General features: G+C 42.3%; 1 protein-coding gene across 2 annotated transcripts in view; it reads left to right on the forward strand.

Annotated features, from left to right (window-relative positions):
• MAGI2 (membrane associated guanylate kinase, WW and PDZ domain containing 2) overlaps positions 1-17,421 on the forward strand; it is a gene marked incomplete at both ends in the record, with an annotated part of 1,165,889 nt that overhangs the window by 930,390 nt on the left and 218,078 nt on the right. For both annotated transcript variants that reach the window (XM_079785522.1, XM_079785523.1), the window contains one exon: positions 14,735-15,373. In XM_079785522.1, the coding sequence (XP_079641648.1) occupies positions 14,735-15,373 (639 nt within the window). The remainder of the gene's footprint in view (positions 1-14,734; positions 15,374-17,421) is intronic.

Below are 17,421 nucleotides of genomic sequence, written 5' to 3' on the forward strand. Positions count from 1 at the left end.
TTAGCCAATTTACTGATTGCTCTGTGACCTCTAACAATGCATTTATTTGATAGAAAACAATTATTGGGTAGTTTTTACATTATTTAGACCCCTGCTCCCCAAAAATCAAGAGACTATATAAAATTTTCACTTTTCAATTGATTCATCTGGAACTATATGGTTATAATTTTTGCATTTTACTATGATTTGCAGGAACTTGAAGTAAAATAAAGTGCTAATACTACCATTATAAAATTACTAGAGGCCCGGTGTACAAAATTCATGCACTGGGGGGAGAGGATGTCCCTCAGCCCAGCCTGCACCCTCTCCAATCTGGGACCCCTCGGGGGTTGTCTGATTGCTGGTTTAGGCCCTATCCCACAGCACTCAGCTCACATTGAAGAATCTCCCATTGTCCACAGGGACCAGACCTAAACCAGCAGTTGGACATCCCTCTCACAATCAGGGACTGCTGGCTCCCAACCGCTCGCCTGCCTCACTGCCCTCCCCTGCTGGTCTGGTCCCCCACAACTGCCTTCCTCTACAGGCTTGGTCCCCCCCCAACTGCCCTCCCCTGCCAACTGGTCACCCCCAACTGCCCTCCCCTGCAGGTCTGGTTGCCCCGAACTGCCCTCCCCTGCCGGCCATCTTGTGGTGGCCATCTTGTGACCATATGGGTGTGGCCATTTTGTGACCACATGGGGGTGGCCATCTTGTGCAAGGGCATGATGGTCAATTTGCATATTACCTATTTATTATATAGGATTGCAAAAATCAAGTTTAAAAAGCAAGAAAAGTTCATTGTTTCTGACTATCATTAACTATATTTGGCTGAAATGTGAAATGTAGCATAAACCTTAAATGAAAAAATTAACATAGAAATGTGGATATGTCACACATATATTCACATAGATACATGTTCAATAGTGGTGGTATGAGGGGACAACTTAAAATCTTTGATGATGATTCTTTGCTAACTTATCCAATCAGCTTCAGTACAATTTAATAACTGTAACATTGGGAACAGCAGGGAATTACATTATTTTTCTCTGTGCCATTTGTCTGTTGTATCTGAGACTAGAAGAATCTCCCATTGTCTGCAGGGAAATTGCTGCATCTTTTCCTGATATAGTCATCCCCATAAGGATCTGTGTATATAGTATCTATCTAGCACGAGGAGGGGAGTGATGAGATATGCACACCCCATGGAAGATGTTCCGATGTCTAATATTATAAGATACCATACTGATTTCCCTTTCTCTCCCATAAGTCAAAGAAATAATAACTATCTTTCTCTGGATTCCAAAATTTCAGTACATCCAAAGACAATTTTCCTTCCCCTTCGCCATATGTATGAGGGATTTGTAATTGGCAATCTCTGGTGTATATGGCCCAATGGGAAGACTGACTCCTTGATACTTATATAAAATATTGCTCTTTCAGAAACTGGAATTGGAAATAAAAGCATCCAAGTTTGAACAATCAAAGTCCATCTGGGAAGATTCACATCTGGCAAGTCTGTTTTCCTCTTAACAAGTTAGAAGGTCTCTCTCATCAAATCTTGGACCAGTGTGTGTGCAATATACAAATACACAGTCACATTTTTAGCACTGCACATTTGTTCCTTCTGCCAGCTATTTGATGAAGCTCAACAACTTAATGCTGCTCCAGTTCAGAACCCTAGCAGCAGGGCTCTGTAGTTTTTCACATGAAGGGAGAGAAAGAGGAGCTCAATATAATCTAATACGTTACACTACCAGTTAAGGATGGTGATTGGCTGGCTTGCAATGGAAGCACTAGCCAAACCCTTTCCAGAAATACCACATGGGGTGACAGAGATCTAGAGGCAAGAGCTTCCCTGGCTACGCAGCCACCCCCCCCCCCCCTAATATAGACATCCCCACCCTATGTACATACTCAAGACCAGCACTCAGCTCACATTGGAGCAAATAGTATATTTTTTTCAAATGCAATTCAAGGGAACAAAGGAACTTTATAGGAGGCAGAAATCAGAAGTGAAATGAATGCACCAATCTTTTCTTCCCCTCCCACCTCTCTCTCCTTGTTACTCATTTTTCTCGCTCCCTCAGAATGTCTGCCAATTGACAGTTGCAAGTAGAGTAGAATAAAAAAAACTTTTGGAAAGCATGTCTGTGAGCAGTTCCTGCTCCACCCCAGCCAGCTGTCCACCAGCATTTCAGGCGTTGGAGTAAAGTCAGAAGATGGTGATGGGTCATGTTATGCTGTCCTCTAGGAGCCATTTATATATATATATATATATATATATGCTTGCTTAGGAATATAGTTAATGCTGTTTGAAAATAAACATGCACAGTGCCTAATATCCATGTAAATTAATTACTCTTTCCTACAAGGTACTTATGTAGCTCAAGTTTTCATGGGGAGTTGTATGTGATTGAGAATATTTCTGTGATGCATCTGCCCTCATGTGTGTCCCTAACACATAGGAGAGCACAGGAGAACTCTAAAATATTTGTATCTTGCTCTCATAAGCTTTCATGTCCTGCCGAGGGCTTTGAGATATATTTTTAAAGACTTTTGTTTTTATTTTTTTTCTGGTGCAATCGTTAAGTTCTGTTTAGATACAGGGACCTATTCTCATTTTTAATGAGTCCCTTTGAAAACATATTAGTCATTTTTTTTTGGTGTTTAAAATTCATTACATTGTTTTAGAGAAATGGAAAATTCATTACCATTTTACCCTATTGAATTCCTAAAATGCACCAGCTATGTAGAAGACCTCTGCTCTGGAGCTTTGCAAGAGGCAGTCCTTTGTGCTTTCTTTTCTGTGGCTCTACTTAGTTTCAGTTTAAAGTGTTGTTTCATCTTTGCCCGATCAGCAAATAATCAGTGCCTTTAGATTCTCTTAGAATGTGTTTTTTTCTCCTTTCCAACAGAGTAAAATGCAAGTGTTTAAATATATCTTACTACTCAATGCCAAACACAAAAGAAATGTAAATAAATCGTCAGACTAATTCACATCTGCCAGGGAGTAATTGTTGGATGCTTGCTGATTAAGCATAATTTTTTTTTAATTAGGCATCTGCACTGGGTCACAAAGATGAAATTATAAAATGTGATTAAGTAGTCTTTCATTCTTTTGAGAAATATGTGACTATGCCAACATCTTGGTGTCCTTCTGCCTATAGACAGAGTGTTGGAGTAACTGGATGCTTTTACAGAAAATCAAGGAACCTTGGGGTGAAGTCCCAGAGTCCTGTCACGTACCTGTTTAATTGCATCATAGAAATTGCCCAATGCCTTATATGAATGCAGAAGGAGGGCTTTCCACATTCTCGCCAGATGTAGTAACTCTTATAGATGTACCTTAGAAATGATCTTTTCTGACTTCTCCATTTTACATGAAAGGAAACTAGACCAAGAAAAGTTAAATGGCTTATCCAAGGTCACACAACTATTGAACTAATTTATATCCAGATGCTGGGGTGTTTCTCAGCATCTAGAAGGGTTCAGTAATCTGGAGAAGGGGCTGCATGTAAATTAATAAAGAGACTAAAAATATAAATTTGGAAGGCATTTTGGGGAGCCAGAGGAGACCTAGCTTCAGTAACCAAGTTCTCTGAATCTCTGGACCCCTAGCTTTTTATTAACACAAATTGCCCTAAAGAAAGCAGATATACATATCAAAGGCAAGGTTTGGTATACAGTAGGCACTGTCAGGTTGGAGGAACTGCCCTCGGCTGTTCCAGTAGCAGGCCATAATATACGCAGATTTTCAGGTTTGGGGAAATGCTTTCAGCTATTCCAGCAGGCAATAATATGTATCTCCAGCCCTGCTGAATATCGAAGCCCATCAACCTTTTGAGGACTTCTTGCATTTATTATGACATGCTGGAATTAGCTTCCAGCAACCAGAGCTTATGTTTCATGATAGTTACAGAGTTTTGTGGGGTCCAGTACCCTGTCATCTCTGTACCCCGGCATTCTCGAAGCCTCTGCCAAACAGTGTATTTTGGAGGACTGCAGAAAGTGGACTGGGCTATTGCAATGCATTCCCCTGTTAGCAACTATTTGCTTCACTGCTTCCCTCCATTAATTTAGCTAATTAAAAATATATTGCAGTTCATCTCCCAATATTCATATTCAGGAATTAAAGGCATTTTACCCAGCATTCTGACTCATATGATTTGAGGAACACAAAAGAGGCCCCAAGTCAAAATAAATCCTGGAGTGTTTGAAGTTTTTAAGATTCATGGTGAAGTCTTGGGTTCAGTTCCTGAATCTCACCTAATTATCAATGTGCCTCTAGAGAAGTTGTTTAACTTCTCCGTGGCTCAGTTTCCACATGCATAAAGTAGAGACAACAATGCCTGTCTCCTATGGAATTTGTAAGGATTAGAAAGATGGAGTTTGTAAATGCCAAGTAAATATTCAATATGTTAAAATGGTAGTCACTATGATCAGAGAAATTCCCGGTGCTGTTGATGTGGTTAAATGGATTGAAGGATTAAGCCGTCAGGAAGACTAATGCACAGGAAGAAGTAATTAACACTCAGCAATAGGAGGTGGTCAGAAAGATGGTCAAAATATGAATCTGGCTTCAGAGTGTGGCTTTAATGGGGACAAAGGAAGAGGAGAAGCAGGAAGCTGGAAAGAACATAGCATGTGTTAGGGGCACGGCCCAGAGCTCAGACCAACCCCAGCAGAGTAGGTTGGGGAGAGACAGGAGATGCTGAAAATGTAGACTGAGAGCCTTCTATGCTGTGCTAGAGAATTTTGACTCAATTCCCTCTCTGTGAGCAGGCACTGAAGGACTTTAAGTAGAAAGAGCATCAAAGAGTATGGTATGGAAGATGAACTGACAGGGAAGCAGGTGTAAGGCAATGTCCAGCACTTGGGAGCCATTGGCACTGAAGCCCTTGACATGCCTGGTTCCGCAGCCAGTCCTGACGAGGTGGGTGGGACGTTGTTAGCAATCTCATGTACTCCTAGGGGTCAAAATGGAGTGAGACTAGGGAACCCAATAGTCCCATGGGGCCGTTGGTTTATGCCATTTGGTAGGCTCCCCTCTCCTTCCTCCCTAGTCTTTTCTGCTATGGCATCTGGAAGACAAGCTAAGACTGTTGCAGAAGTGTGAATAGTAGACGGCAAGGTCCTGTCCTCAGATGGTGGAAGTAGGAAAAGAAAGAAAGGAACCAAACGAAGAGATGTCTAAGAGAGCCTTTGCCTTAGAATGTCAGAGCGAAGAAAATACCTTAGGAACCATCTAGGTCAAACCTCTTCTTTTCATAACATAGTGCCTGACTCAGTAGTAGTTGAGTATAATAAATCTTGAATGAATAAATCAATGAATAAATGAGGAATACGCCACAGAGATGTGTTGACAGCACTAATTATCAGCATACTTGGCATAAGAACATAAACCTCCTGACACCTACATCAGCACTCTCTCCATCATGCCACAGTTTGTCTCATAATCTAGGGAAAAATGGTTAAAACATTATCTGAACCTTATTTTAGTACTACAGCTCGATTCACCTCATTTTTATTCACAATGTCATTTATAATGAGGCACATAAGAATTAATAAACTAAAATGTTTCTGATGAAGGCATTTTGTCCTGTATCTTAACCTAAATATTAGATTTTGCATTTCCACACAATTGGGTCTGCAATAATGCCATGTGCAAGACAGATGTTTAAGGTCAATAGAACCACAGGAAGGTCCAGAACCTCCAAGGTGGAATCTCCTCCAACTGATGGCTCTTTTTATAATGTGAACTTTAAAGAGAACTTTTGGGACTTTTAAAAAATGCTTTAAGTTATTCCAAAAGAAAAACGCTTCCGCCTTTAGCAGAACAGAAATCAAGGAAATTAGTCTTGATTTTCAGCAAAAGAAATTAGACTTAGGTATAAGGAAAAACTTTTGGAAAATAAGAGACATAGAACCCTGTAATGGATTCATCAGGGAACCTGAGAAAATAAGACAGGAGCCCACTTATTCCCTCCATGCTTATCACTGAAGCTTTCTCACTGTGCGAAATAGTTGAGAATAGCCAAGACCCACACATTTGGATGTTCTAAGTTCTCCCCACCAACCCACTGTCGCTGCAACACAGTTCAGGTGTGCTTTTGTCTGTCTGTCCCCTCTACCCTAACCACATTATATTTCTATCCCAGAAAGAAATGGAGAATCCAAGGGTGTTTTCATGAGGCACTAGTTTGTCTTTTTGGGAAACAGGGTATTTTGTTACAAGGATAAACATTACTATCCTCTCAAATTTCTGCAATGAAACTATGAAATACTTTAATAATGCTCAGCAGTTTCTTTTCAAATATTTGAAACTAGAGGCCCGGTGCATGAAATTCATGCACGGGGGTCCCTCAGCCCAACCTGCACCCTCTAAAATCCAGGAGCTCTCAGAGGATATCCTACTGATGGCTTAGGCCCACTCCCCATGGTTCTCTGCTCTCTGCGGGGCCTGGAGGTTTCCCTGCAGCCCCCATGCCCTGCTGTCGCTCTCTGCCTGCTGCCACCACGTGCCATGTGAAGGAAACCCCAATGCCCTGCAGTGTGCTCTGTCTGCCAGGCCTGGGGGCTTCCCAGACACGGACACACTAAGGAAGCCCCCATGCCCTGTTGTCTGGGCTCTGTCTGCGGGGCCTGGGGGTGTTCCCACCACAACTGCCCACTAAGGAAGCCCCCAAGCCCTGCTGTCTGGGCTCTGTCTGCCATGTCTGGGGACTTCCCTGCCACTGCCCCACTAAGGAAGCCACCATGCCCGGCTTTGCAGGGCCTGGCGGCTTCCCAGCTGCCGAGATCAGGAAGCCGCCATGCCCTGCTCTGCTGGCACTGGAGTCTTCCTCATCGCCTCGGTGACCATCGGGAAGACGCCATGCCCTGCTCCTCCGCCGGCTCAATGTGCACAGGCCCTGGCATCTTCCCGATCACCGTGGCCACAGGCCCTGCTTCTCTGCTGGCTTCGTGTGCGCAGGGCCTGGTGGCTTCCTGCTGCCGCAGCACTAAGGAAGCAACCATGCCCTGCTCTAAGTGCTGTTTGCTGGTGGGACAGGCCAGACACTCCAGCAGCGGGGCTGAGGGGACTGGGCGCCGCCATCTTGTGGGTATGGGGGCCGCCATTTTGTCATGGAGTGATGCCTAATTTGCATATTACTCTATTATTAGATAGGATTGCAACTATTTATTCTTCCTCATCCTTTGGACATATTTGCTTTCCAATCATTGTCAGTCATTTGTTAAAATTTTAAAATATGTCTTAATATGTGTAGCGTTATCTTAGTGCTATATCACTTACAGAACATTTTAATATACGTCTTTTCTATACGGTGGGCAGAACAGATATTATCTCCTTCTTATAGATGAGGAAACTGATGTTGCATGACTTGCTCAGAGAGCAACCCAAGAAGACCCAGCTTCAACTCTGTTTCTCTGGCTGACATACCACGATTCTTCACTTTGGAGAATAAACTTCGTCAAGAGCAGTTATTTTCAATTTAATTGAAGTGATGTATAACACACTGCCAAAAGTAAACATCAAATATTATTATGTTTTCAGGAGTTGTAGAATACAGTGAAAATTAATATTCAATATAATAAAATTGCCTATTATACTAAAATAATTTGTTATTATTGCTATTATTATTATTAAAAAACACAAACTAATACAAGCTTCAAAAAATAAAAGTCCATCAAATCTTATTAGCTGGAGAGGAAATTAAAATTAGTAATTTTTCAATGTAAAGTGCATGTACTTAGTAGGATGGAAATAGTCTGTGAGAATTTTGTTTCTTTTAGCAATAAATGTATATGACTTGCCCTGCCAGCGTGGCACAGTGGTTGAGAGTTGACCTATGAACCAGGAGTTCGATTCCCTGTCAGGGCACATACCTGATTTGCGGGCTTGATCCTCAGTGGGGCCTACAGGAGGCAGCTGACCAATGGTTCTCTCTCATCATTGCTGTTTCTATCTCTCTCCCTCTCCCTCTCTAAAATCATTAAAAATATATATATTTTTAAATCTATGTGACTTGGCCATAATAGAAGTTAGAAACACTAAAGGCAGTAAATTTAGCTACAACATCTATTCTAGTCTTCCTCTGACTAAATCTCTCTATCCTTTACTCAATAAGAATTTATCCTAAATACCTGAGTAGAGAGTTCTCAACATAGTAACGATCCTCTGTATGTTTTGTGGAGAAAACTTGGAACAAGTAGAAACTCCCACAAAGGAATAAGGTCTGAGAAATTTGTAGTCACAAACAGCAGATAGGAACAGTCTGAGTAGGAATGACTGAAGATATCTTTGAAGAGGTAAGGAAAGAGTTTATCTGGTTGGGACAAAGTTACACACAGTAAAGAAGTGCACTTGAGGGTGGAGGAACAGCAGGATTCAACTAAAAGGCAAGTAGCCAGCTGTCAATTGTGAACAGTAAAGATTTGATATTTACAAGAATGGTAACTTATTGGGTGGTGAAGACAAAAAGAAGCTGGAAAGACTTTTGGCAAAGAGTGTTACACAGTAGGTCTGAAGGTTGAATAGCCTGAACTTACTCGAGGGGACTATAGGATGAGAATGAAGTGTGAAGTAAATCATTCTTATCTGGTCCAAGGTGGTGGTCGAGGAAGATAGACCGAAAGTGGTAAATGGGAGAAGCTGAAGTGAAGGTTCTGCAGACCACAGTGACTTGAATATGTGGAAGCAGAGAAAAGAGGCATAAAAATAAACCCATTTTAAGCAATGCTTTAAGAGGGCCCTATCCAATATTATACTTTTACTAGAGGCCCGGTGCATGAAATTTGTGCACGGGGAGTGGGGGAGGGGTGTCCTTCAGCCCAGCCTGCACCCTCTCCAATCTGGGACCCCTCAAGGGATGTCTGACTGCCCGTTTAGGCCCGATCCTGGTAGGACAGGGCCTAAACAGGCAGTCGGACATCCCTCTCACAATCCAGGACTGCTGGCTCCCAACTGCTCGCCTGCCTGCCTTCCTGATTGCCCCTAACTGCTTCTGCCTGCCAGCCTGATCACCCCCTAACCACTACCCTGCCAGCCTGATTGATGCCTAACTGCTCCCCTGCCAGCCTGTTTGCCCCTAACTACCCTTCCCTGCAGGTCTGGTCACCCCTAATTGCCCTCCCCTACAGGCCTGGTCACCCCTACCTGCCCTCACCTGCAGGCCTGGTCCCCCCCAAATACTCTCCCCTGCAGGCCTCGGTCACCCCCCAACTTCCCTTCCCTGCAGGCCCAGTCACCCCCAACTTCCCTCTTCTGCTGGCCTGGTCACCCCTAACTGCCCTCCCCTGCAGGCTTGATCGCCCCCAACTGTTCTCCCCTGCAGGCCTGGTCCCTCCCAACTGCCCTCCCCTGCTGGCCATCTTGTGGTGTCCATCTTGTGTCCACATGGGGGCAGGATCTTTGACCACATGGGGGCAGCCATCTTGTGTGTTGGAGTGATGGTCAATCTCCATATTACTCTTTTATTAGATAGGATAGAGGCCTGGTGAATGGGTTGGAGCCAGCTGGTTTGCCCTGAAGGGTGTCCTGGATCAGGGTGGGGGTTCCCTTGGGGCATGGGGCGGCCTGGGTGAGGGGCCTATGATGGTTTGCAGGCCAGGCACACCCCCCAGGAACCCAAGCAGAGGCTCTGGTATCTGGGATTTATTTATCTTCTACAATTGAAACTTTGTAGCCTGGAGCAGAGCCAAGCCTCCTGCTCTCTCCGTGGCTGCAGCCATTTCTGTTGGGATTTATTTATCTTCTATAATTGAAACTTTGTAGCCTTAAGTGGAGACCAAGGCAGGCCAGAGCTGCAGAAGTTTGGCTTCCTTCATCGCCGGGGGCAACCCTAGTCTCCTGCTCTCTCCAGCTCCGTGGCTGCTGCCATTTATGTTGGGATTTATTTATCTTCTATCATTGAAACTTTGTAGCATTGAGTGGAGGCCTGGGCTGGCAAGGGCAGGCGGAAAGCTTGGCTCCCTCCATCGCCTGGGAAACCCAAGCCTCCCTCCTGCTCTCTCTGTGGCTGCAGCCATCTTGTTTGGGTTAATTTGCATATTCACTTCTGATTGGCTGGTGGGCATGGCTGGTGGGTGTAGCGGAGGTACAGTCAATTTGCATATTGCTCTTTTATTAGATAGGATTTCCATAACTAAGAAAGAAACCAATTATCTTAGAAAATATTCCCATAGAGTCGGGTCAGGCCGTTTTAAACCTTCTGCTTCATCAGATTCACTCTCATTTCCTTGCTCCTTCCTATAAATGGGAATCTGGTCATTATGAGTCCAGCCCTATGGGGATGCCCATCTCATCAGTCACACCAAATTTAATCAATAGGCTTGATGTCAGTAGCCCTAAAACCATCTGGCCTCAATATGGCCATATAGGAAACAAGGTCACCTTGCAGGCAATGCGGCAATGAAAATGTGTGCTTGGCTTTCAAAAGAAATGTCTCATCTTATTTTTTAAAATATATTTTTATGGATTTCAGAGAGGAAGGAAGAGGGAGAGAGAGAAACATCAGTGATGAGAGAGAGAATCATTAATTGGCTGCCTCCTGCACACCCCACACTGGGGACCAAGCCTACAACCTGGGTATGTGCCCTGACCGGGATCAAACTAGGGACCCTTCAGTCTGCAGGCCGACACTCTATCCACCAAGCCAAATCAGCCAGGGCTGCCTCATCTTATTTTAATGGAGAACCTTTCCTTGGTAAAATTAAAAGTTTTCACAAACATGATCCCATTCTCACAACAGCCCTGTGAGAGAGAACAGAGGGGAGATATTTTAATTCCCACTTATAAAAGAATAAATTGAAAGATAGATCAAATGATTCTTTTCCAAGTCTCCCTCTTCAGTAGGACAGTAGGGTTGAGGCTAGCACCAATTTTTCTAATGACGTCCCTTTTGTGCTCTTAAGGCCAGACTGTCCCAGGACTTGGCATGGCACCATCGGGTGACATATACCACCAGGTGGCTCATATTTTTATGTCACAACATGTAAATGACATTCATCCAGCAGTCTATAAATATCCTCCCCAATCAGCTCTATCGGAACAAGCAAATGTTTGCTTACATCCCCACCTACAACAATTTTGGCATGACGCATGTCTAGGCAGCTATATATTTTTTAAAGTGAGCCATTGAATGCAGTCAACTTGTTAGATAGTTTTAACTCTGATAACAGACCACTCATCTTTCACATTCAGAAATCTGTGTAGCTCCACAAAGAGATTGTTGTAAGGCTCTTTATCACTCGCTTGCTTGATGACTTGAAAAATTGCACCAAGTGGAAAATATCCATAAATTATAAAAGGCAGTCTCATTAGAACCACAAGTAGTTCTCTCATTCTTTTTCTAAATAGCAAGATCACATTAAAACAAAAATAGATAACATTAATCACTATAATTCAAATAACTACTCTTTAGACCTGGCAGGGAACCTTGAGAACTTGGAACATTACCTTAATCCCACCCCCACCCCTCACCCCCCATGAATTTCTGGCATAGCAGAGGGAAGGATAAAGCCTGGTTGGGGATTGGGAATTTATTAACAGTGATTAAAGTGAGGGAGAACCTTAGAGGAAAGTGTCATGTTACCTTGCTGCCTTTGACTTGCCCACTCAGAAACCGATACTCATCCTTGATTATGACTATGGTGGGAATATCTTGGTGGGACCCTCCTGATTTTATAGAAGCAAGTAACCAAGGACAGATAGTGATGACTGAAATAGCAGTCCTTTGCATAATAATTTATAGTTTACAAACGCTTTCACCTGTATGATCTCATTTGTTATTTCCCTTAGATCAGTAAGTTGCCATTATTATTGTTCCTCATTACTTCTGAAGGACCCGAGTCACAGAGGATTTAAGTTAGTTTTGAAAGTCACACAGCTAGTAAGTATGGACCTGGTAATCAGACCAAAGGCCTTTGACCCCCTAACCCATGTAATGTCTACCACACCATGAAGATTAAGATTGGATATTGACAGAAAAAATAGTCACTGTGTTAAAAAACAACAACAAACCAACGACAAAAATCTATCCAAATAGGAAAAATGGAGAAATGAAATGTAATACAAAGAAAACCCAAAAGACCAATAAACATGAATAGCTGCTCACCCTCACTAGCAATGTGGACATGCAAATTAAAACCATGGTCACACTCATTAGATTAGCAAAAATTAAAAGTTTGAAAATCCCAAGTACTGTGTCGGATAGGAAGCAATAAAAATTTTGATGGGAGTGTAAATTGATTTGACCTATTTTGTCAGCCATTTGCCATTGTCTAACAAAGATGATGCACGTGGCTTATGCCCAGCAGTTTTATGCCAAAGTTCAAACTCAGAAAAACCCTCTAGATGTGCACAAGGGCCAGGGAAAGAGGTTCATAGCAGAGTTACCTTCAACCAAATAGTCACAAGAACCCCAGTGTCCCTTAACAGAAGAATGAACGGATATTAATAGTGATGTAGTCATCCAATAGATACCACATTGCAATGAAAATGAATGAATTGGAGGTACAGGTATCAAAATAGATAAATATCACAAATACATTTTGAGGGAAATTACAGAAGATTAATATGTATATCATTTACAAAAGGTTTAAAATATGCAAAATCATATTTTAGGGATATTATTATTCAGGGATTAAATATTATTTAGGAATATTATTGATGGGTACCTAGATATGTCATAAAAATATAGAGTACATGTGAACAAACCTCAGGACAATGGTTACCTTTGGAGAGAGCAGGAAGGGGATACAGGGGAAAAGGGTGCTACCCAGGGCTCTTCAACTAATATGAGCAATGTTCGGCTTGATGGGAGGGAGGTCACATACAAGTATTTATTGTTCTTTCAACCTCTTAATGTGTAAAATATATGGTAACTTTAAAAATAGAAAAGGAAGAAGGAGAAAAATTTTTCTGGATCAGTTACTTCACTGGGGTAACCAGAAGCTGTTGGAAATGACCCCCAGCTGCCCCAGTCTAGTGAGGAATCCTGACGGAGGTCATCCATCCCAGTTCAGTCCCGATTCCTGCCTGGTCCAGGGGTCCCGCCATTGCACCAGCCCCCTTCCTGATGGACATCATTGAAGAGTGAAGTTGCATAGTCTGTGACTTTTTCTAGAATCACACCTAACCTGGATCCCCCCCGAACATGTTTGTTAGACTTTTATGTCTCCTTATCTTTAGGGTTTTTAAGCAATTCTCTAGCATTCGGAAAGAGTGAGTGTTAACCAAATCTATATTGTTGAGGGCATTTTACTCAGGAGTGTTTTATTCACAGAATTATTTATTTTAAAGTGTATTTAGTAGAGAAATCATTTTATATCAGACAGTCTAGAAAAGCCAGAAAAGTATTGAATTCTGAAAGTTCAACTCTTTTTCATTTTTGGTGTTTGCAATTTTGATGGGCAAGGATATCTTAGAATGAAATCCCTCGCCATTTACACTACCCGTTTCAGAATGATCTTGGTAAATCGATGTCTGTTGAGTTACTTATGTGATAACCTGTGAAAACGTGTCTTTTCATTTGTCACATACTCCTCAGCATAGTCAGGCACAATCTCAATTTGCAAGTTCAATTCTCAAACATTATGGTTTATGAGGATAAAAATATTAACCCATGATAAAACAGTTCTCAAAAAATAAAAAAAAGTTCTTCACACATAATTGAATTAAAAAAATAATTATCTCAAACATACGTTTCTGCATTTTAAGGAAAAGTACTATTTGTTTGAATATATTTTATAATGAATAGTTTGCATTTGGGGCATTTTTTATATCATAAGTTAACTTGTAACCAGTGAACTACTGTAATTCTGTGTTAATTCATTGGGAGAGAAGACAAATGCCTTTTTTGAAAAGATCTACAGAAATATCAACATTGTAAGAGGAGAGGATGAGTCTAGGGCAGCTCCCTGTTTGAAAGCCAGAGTCCCAAATCTCCTTCATCCTATTTTTGCAATAATAGCATCAATAATGTTCCACTCACAATGCATCAGGCACTGTACCAGGCACTTTTTCTGCATTTTCTCATTTCCTCCTCGCAACCACTTTACAAATTAGAAACTATGGCTGAAGCAGGTAAGTCATTTGCCCAATGTTACATATCTGCTAAGTAGTAGAGCCAGGATATGGGCCCAGATCCCTGATTCCAATAACTGTGCTCTTAACCTATACCCATGTATGCCTGGAACCTTTGCAGTTACACCTTGCTCTAGATTAAAAAAAAAATATGAATGGGCAAAGTATTTCCCTCGTCTATAAAAAATAAAAAAGGCAGCTGACTCAGGCAAGTAATACCAAAAATAAAACCATGTATTGGGGCTTCAAAGTTTTCATCCAAAACCTATGCCCACCACTTCTCAATAGTTGGAAAATTTTATTAACTGAAATACAGTGAAGATGAAAATGAAGATGAAAAAGAAGCATAGACTCACTGCTTCTTCAAGGTACAAATTCTTCCCAACTTTTCTTTTTGACAGTTTCTTTCTGAATATGAAGTTGTTTCTGAACTTCAAAAACAACCATCTAGCTTTTTTTTTTCGGCATTTGATCGGTACATGTGTTGGCAGACCTGTTGTAATTTGAGTCACCTGCAGTACATTTAAATGCTATTCTAATGGATTTCCTCACTGCTTACTGAGAAACAGCACCATTTTCACTAGCCTCATAAATAATTCCATTTCTCTGTGCCGCCATTAATTGGATTTACCTCACATTGTCCATCTCTTTCTTTTTTCCTTGCAGGTGACGTCATTGTCTATATTAATGAAGTTTGTGTCCTTGGACACACTCATGCAGATGTGGTCAAACTTTTCCAGTCGGTTCCCATTGGTCAGAGTGTCAGCCTGGTGTTGTGTCGTGGCTACCCTCTGCCCTTTGATCCTGAAGATCCTGCTAACAGCCTGGTGCCACCCCTTGCAATAATGGAGAGGCCACCTCCAGTGATGGTCAACGGAAGACATAACTATGAAACGTATTTGGAATACATTTCTCGGACCTCACAGTCAGTTCCAGATATAACAGATCGGCCGCCTCATTCTTTGCACTCAATGCCAGCAGATGGTCAGCTAGATGGCACGTATCCACCGCCTGTCCATGACGACAATGTGTCTATGGCTTCATCTGGGGCCACCCAAGCTGAACTCATGACCTTAACCATTGTGAAAGGTGCCCAGGGCTTTGGCTTCACTATTGCTGACAGTCCTACAGGACAGCGGGTGAAACAAATACTTGACATTCAGGGATGCCCTGGCCTGTGTGAAGGCGACCTCATTGTTGAGATCAACCAGCAGAATGTACAGAACCTGAGCCATACAGAAGTAGTGGATATACTTAAGGACTGTCCCATTGGAAGCGACACTTCGTTGATTATCCATCGAGGAGGTAAGATAAAACTGGCTCGGCAATTAAATATGCAGTAAAATAGTCAGACCTTCGCAATAATACTGCAAAAGTGGAAGTTTCTCTGGAGTCGAATGAAATCATACTTTTAAAAATAAAGGTAGAAAAGAGTAACAGAAAAACATGCGTTCAGGAAGCTGTGGGTTTTTTTTAATTTTGAGAATATATCTTTCCCTATATTATATTAAACACAAGAAAAATAGTGCTTTCAGTCTTACAAATTTATACTGCTGTGAACTTGGAGAGTAAACATTGAATCCCCAAGTATAAGTGGGTTATAGTCCACACATTTGTTAATGCATCAGTTGTAGAGACCTCAAACTGGTTTACCATTGATTTAATTTAAAAAAATAAATTTAAAAAAACCCTGATTTTTCCAGTGGAATCAATGCTCTGATTTGTGCTTAGGATTTCAAGCTTGCACGTGGAAGCTGGTTCAACCCCTTCCAAGCCCTTGTATAGCCTTGATAATCCCCATAAAGACACCGGGAGCTGTGTCTCTGTAGAAAAATCTTTCCGAGTTGTGAACAGCATTGTTCAGGACACTTCCCCCACTGCGATAGGGGCTGCTCCCGCAGTGATTACCCATAGTGCCTTCCAGCACCTGAGAAGGAAATTATGGAGCAGGGTTAGGGCTGCAGGGCGGGCTGCCTGTTCTAGGTGACGATGTATGGAAATGGGAGCAGTGAGGAACCCTGAACTCTGGATGTTTTTCTCCTCTACTTTGTGGGGAAGGGATGGGCTAAGCATATCTCTACTACTTTGCTCTTGATTATCCACGAAACAAGGGAGAGAAAGAAGGAGAGGCCACAGAGAGAGGGGTTACTTGAAAAACAGTATAAGTGAAAGTGCTCAGGCTAAGGCCTGGTTTTCCACTTAACCAGGTGTCTCATCTGTTATGTTGGGATAATCCTATGGTAGTGTTTTTAGTATTGGATGGTCCACAATAGGTGCTCATTAAACGTCTGTTGATTCTAAATTAGCACCGAAGCTGGGACGGCTGGGTCAGAAGGAGCAGTACTGTGAGGAACTCATGCGTGAAGAACACGCGTGTGGCAAACATATGCGATTGCCTAGTCAAAGCACTGAAAACTGCACGAAAGCCCTGGCAGTTTGAAAGGCAAATGAAGTCGGCCAAGCGGAAAGAAGCGCCTTTTATGATTTATTTGGCCTTCTCTGCAGGTGTTTCCCCTTCAAGAAAGCTTTTACATTGTTGCTCCCTTGTGTGAAAAGGGACACCAAGTACTGAGCATTTTGTGAGAAACACCATGCAAAGTATTGCGCTCCTATATTTAAAAAGGAAAATAACATGCTAGCAAAACAATCCTACATATTAAATTTTACCTTCTTAAGACATTATCACAAAACAGCTCTTCATAATTAGTTAAATATTGACAGTGTGTTTTCATTTCTCTCATCACTCATTAAGAGTAAAACAAATATTCTTAATTTAATAGTCATACCTTCATAATATGCAATTGAAAATCAAATCTTTGTAACAGGTTCTTGATATTAAAAAGTGTAATTGAAAGTCGATATGCAGCATACACTGTATGATTCATAGAAAAAAGTTTGGAAATATTTTATATATAATGACTTTTTTAAAGGCATGGATAATAGAAAAACTGCATTTTGAAAGTGTTTATATATATTTATTATATACTAGAGGCCTGGTGCACAAAATTCGTGCATGGGGGGGGCAGTCTCCTCAGCCCAGCCTGCTGCACCCTCTCCAATCTGGGACCCCTTGGGGAATGTCCGACTGCTGGTTTAGGCCCGATCCCCGGGATGGGGCCTAAACCGGCAGTCAGACATCCCTCTCACAATCCTGGACTGCTGGCTCCTAATCAACTCACCTGCCTGCCTGGTCGCCCCTAACTGCTCCCCCGCCCCCCCCCCCCCCCCCCCCCCCGCTGCTGGCCTGAACGCCCCTCACTACCTCTGTGTGCAGGCCTGGTCACCCCTAACTGCCCCTCCTGCTGGCCTGGTTGCCCCTAACTTCCCCCCACTGCTGGCCTGGTTACCCCCAA

Source organism: Cnephaeus nilssonii (genome assembly GCF_951640355.1).
Source record: "Cnephaeus nilssonii genome assembly, chromosome: 12".
Classification (NCBI taxonomy): domain Eukaryota; kingdom Metazoa; phylum Chordata; class Mammalia; order Chiroptera; family Vespertilionidae; genus Cnephaeus; species Cnephaeus nilssonii.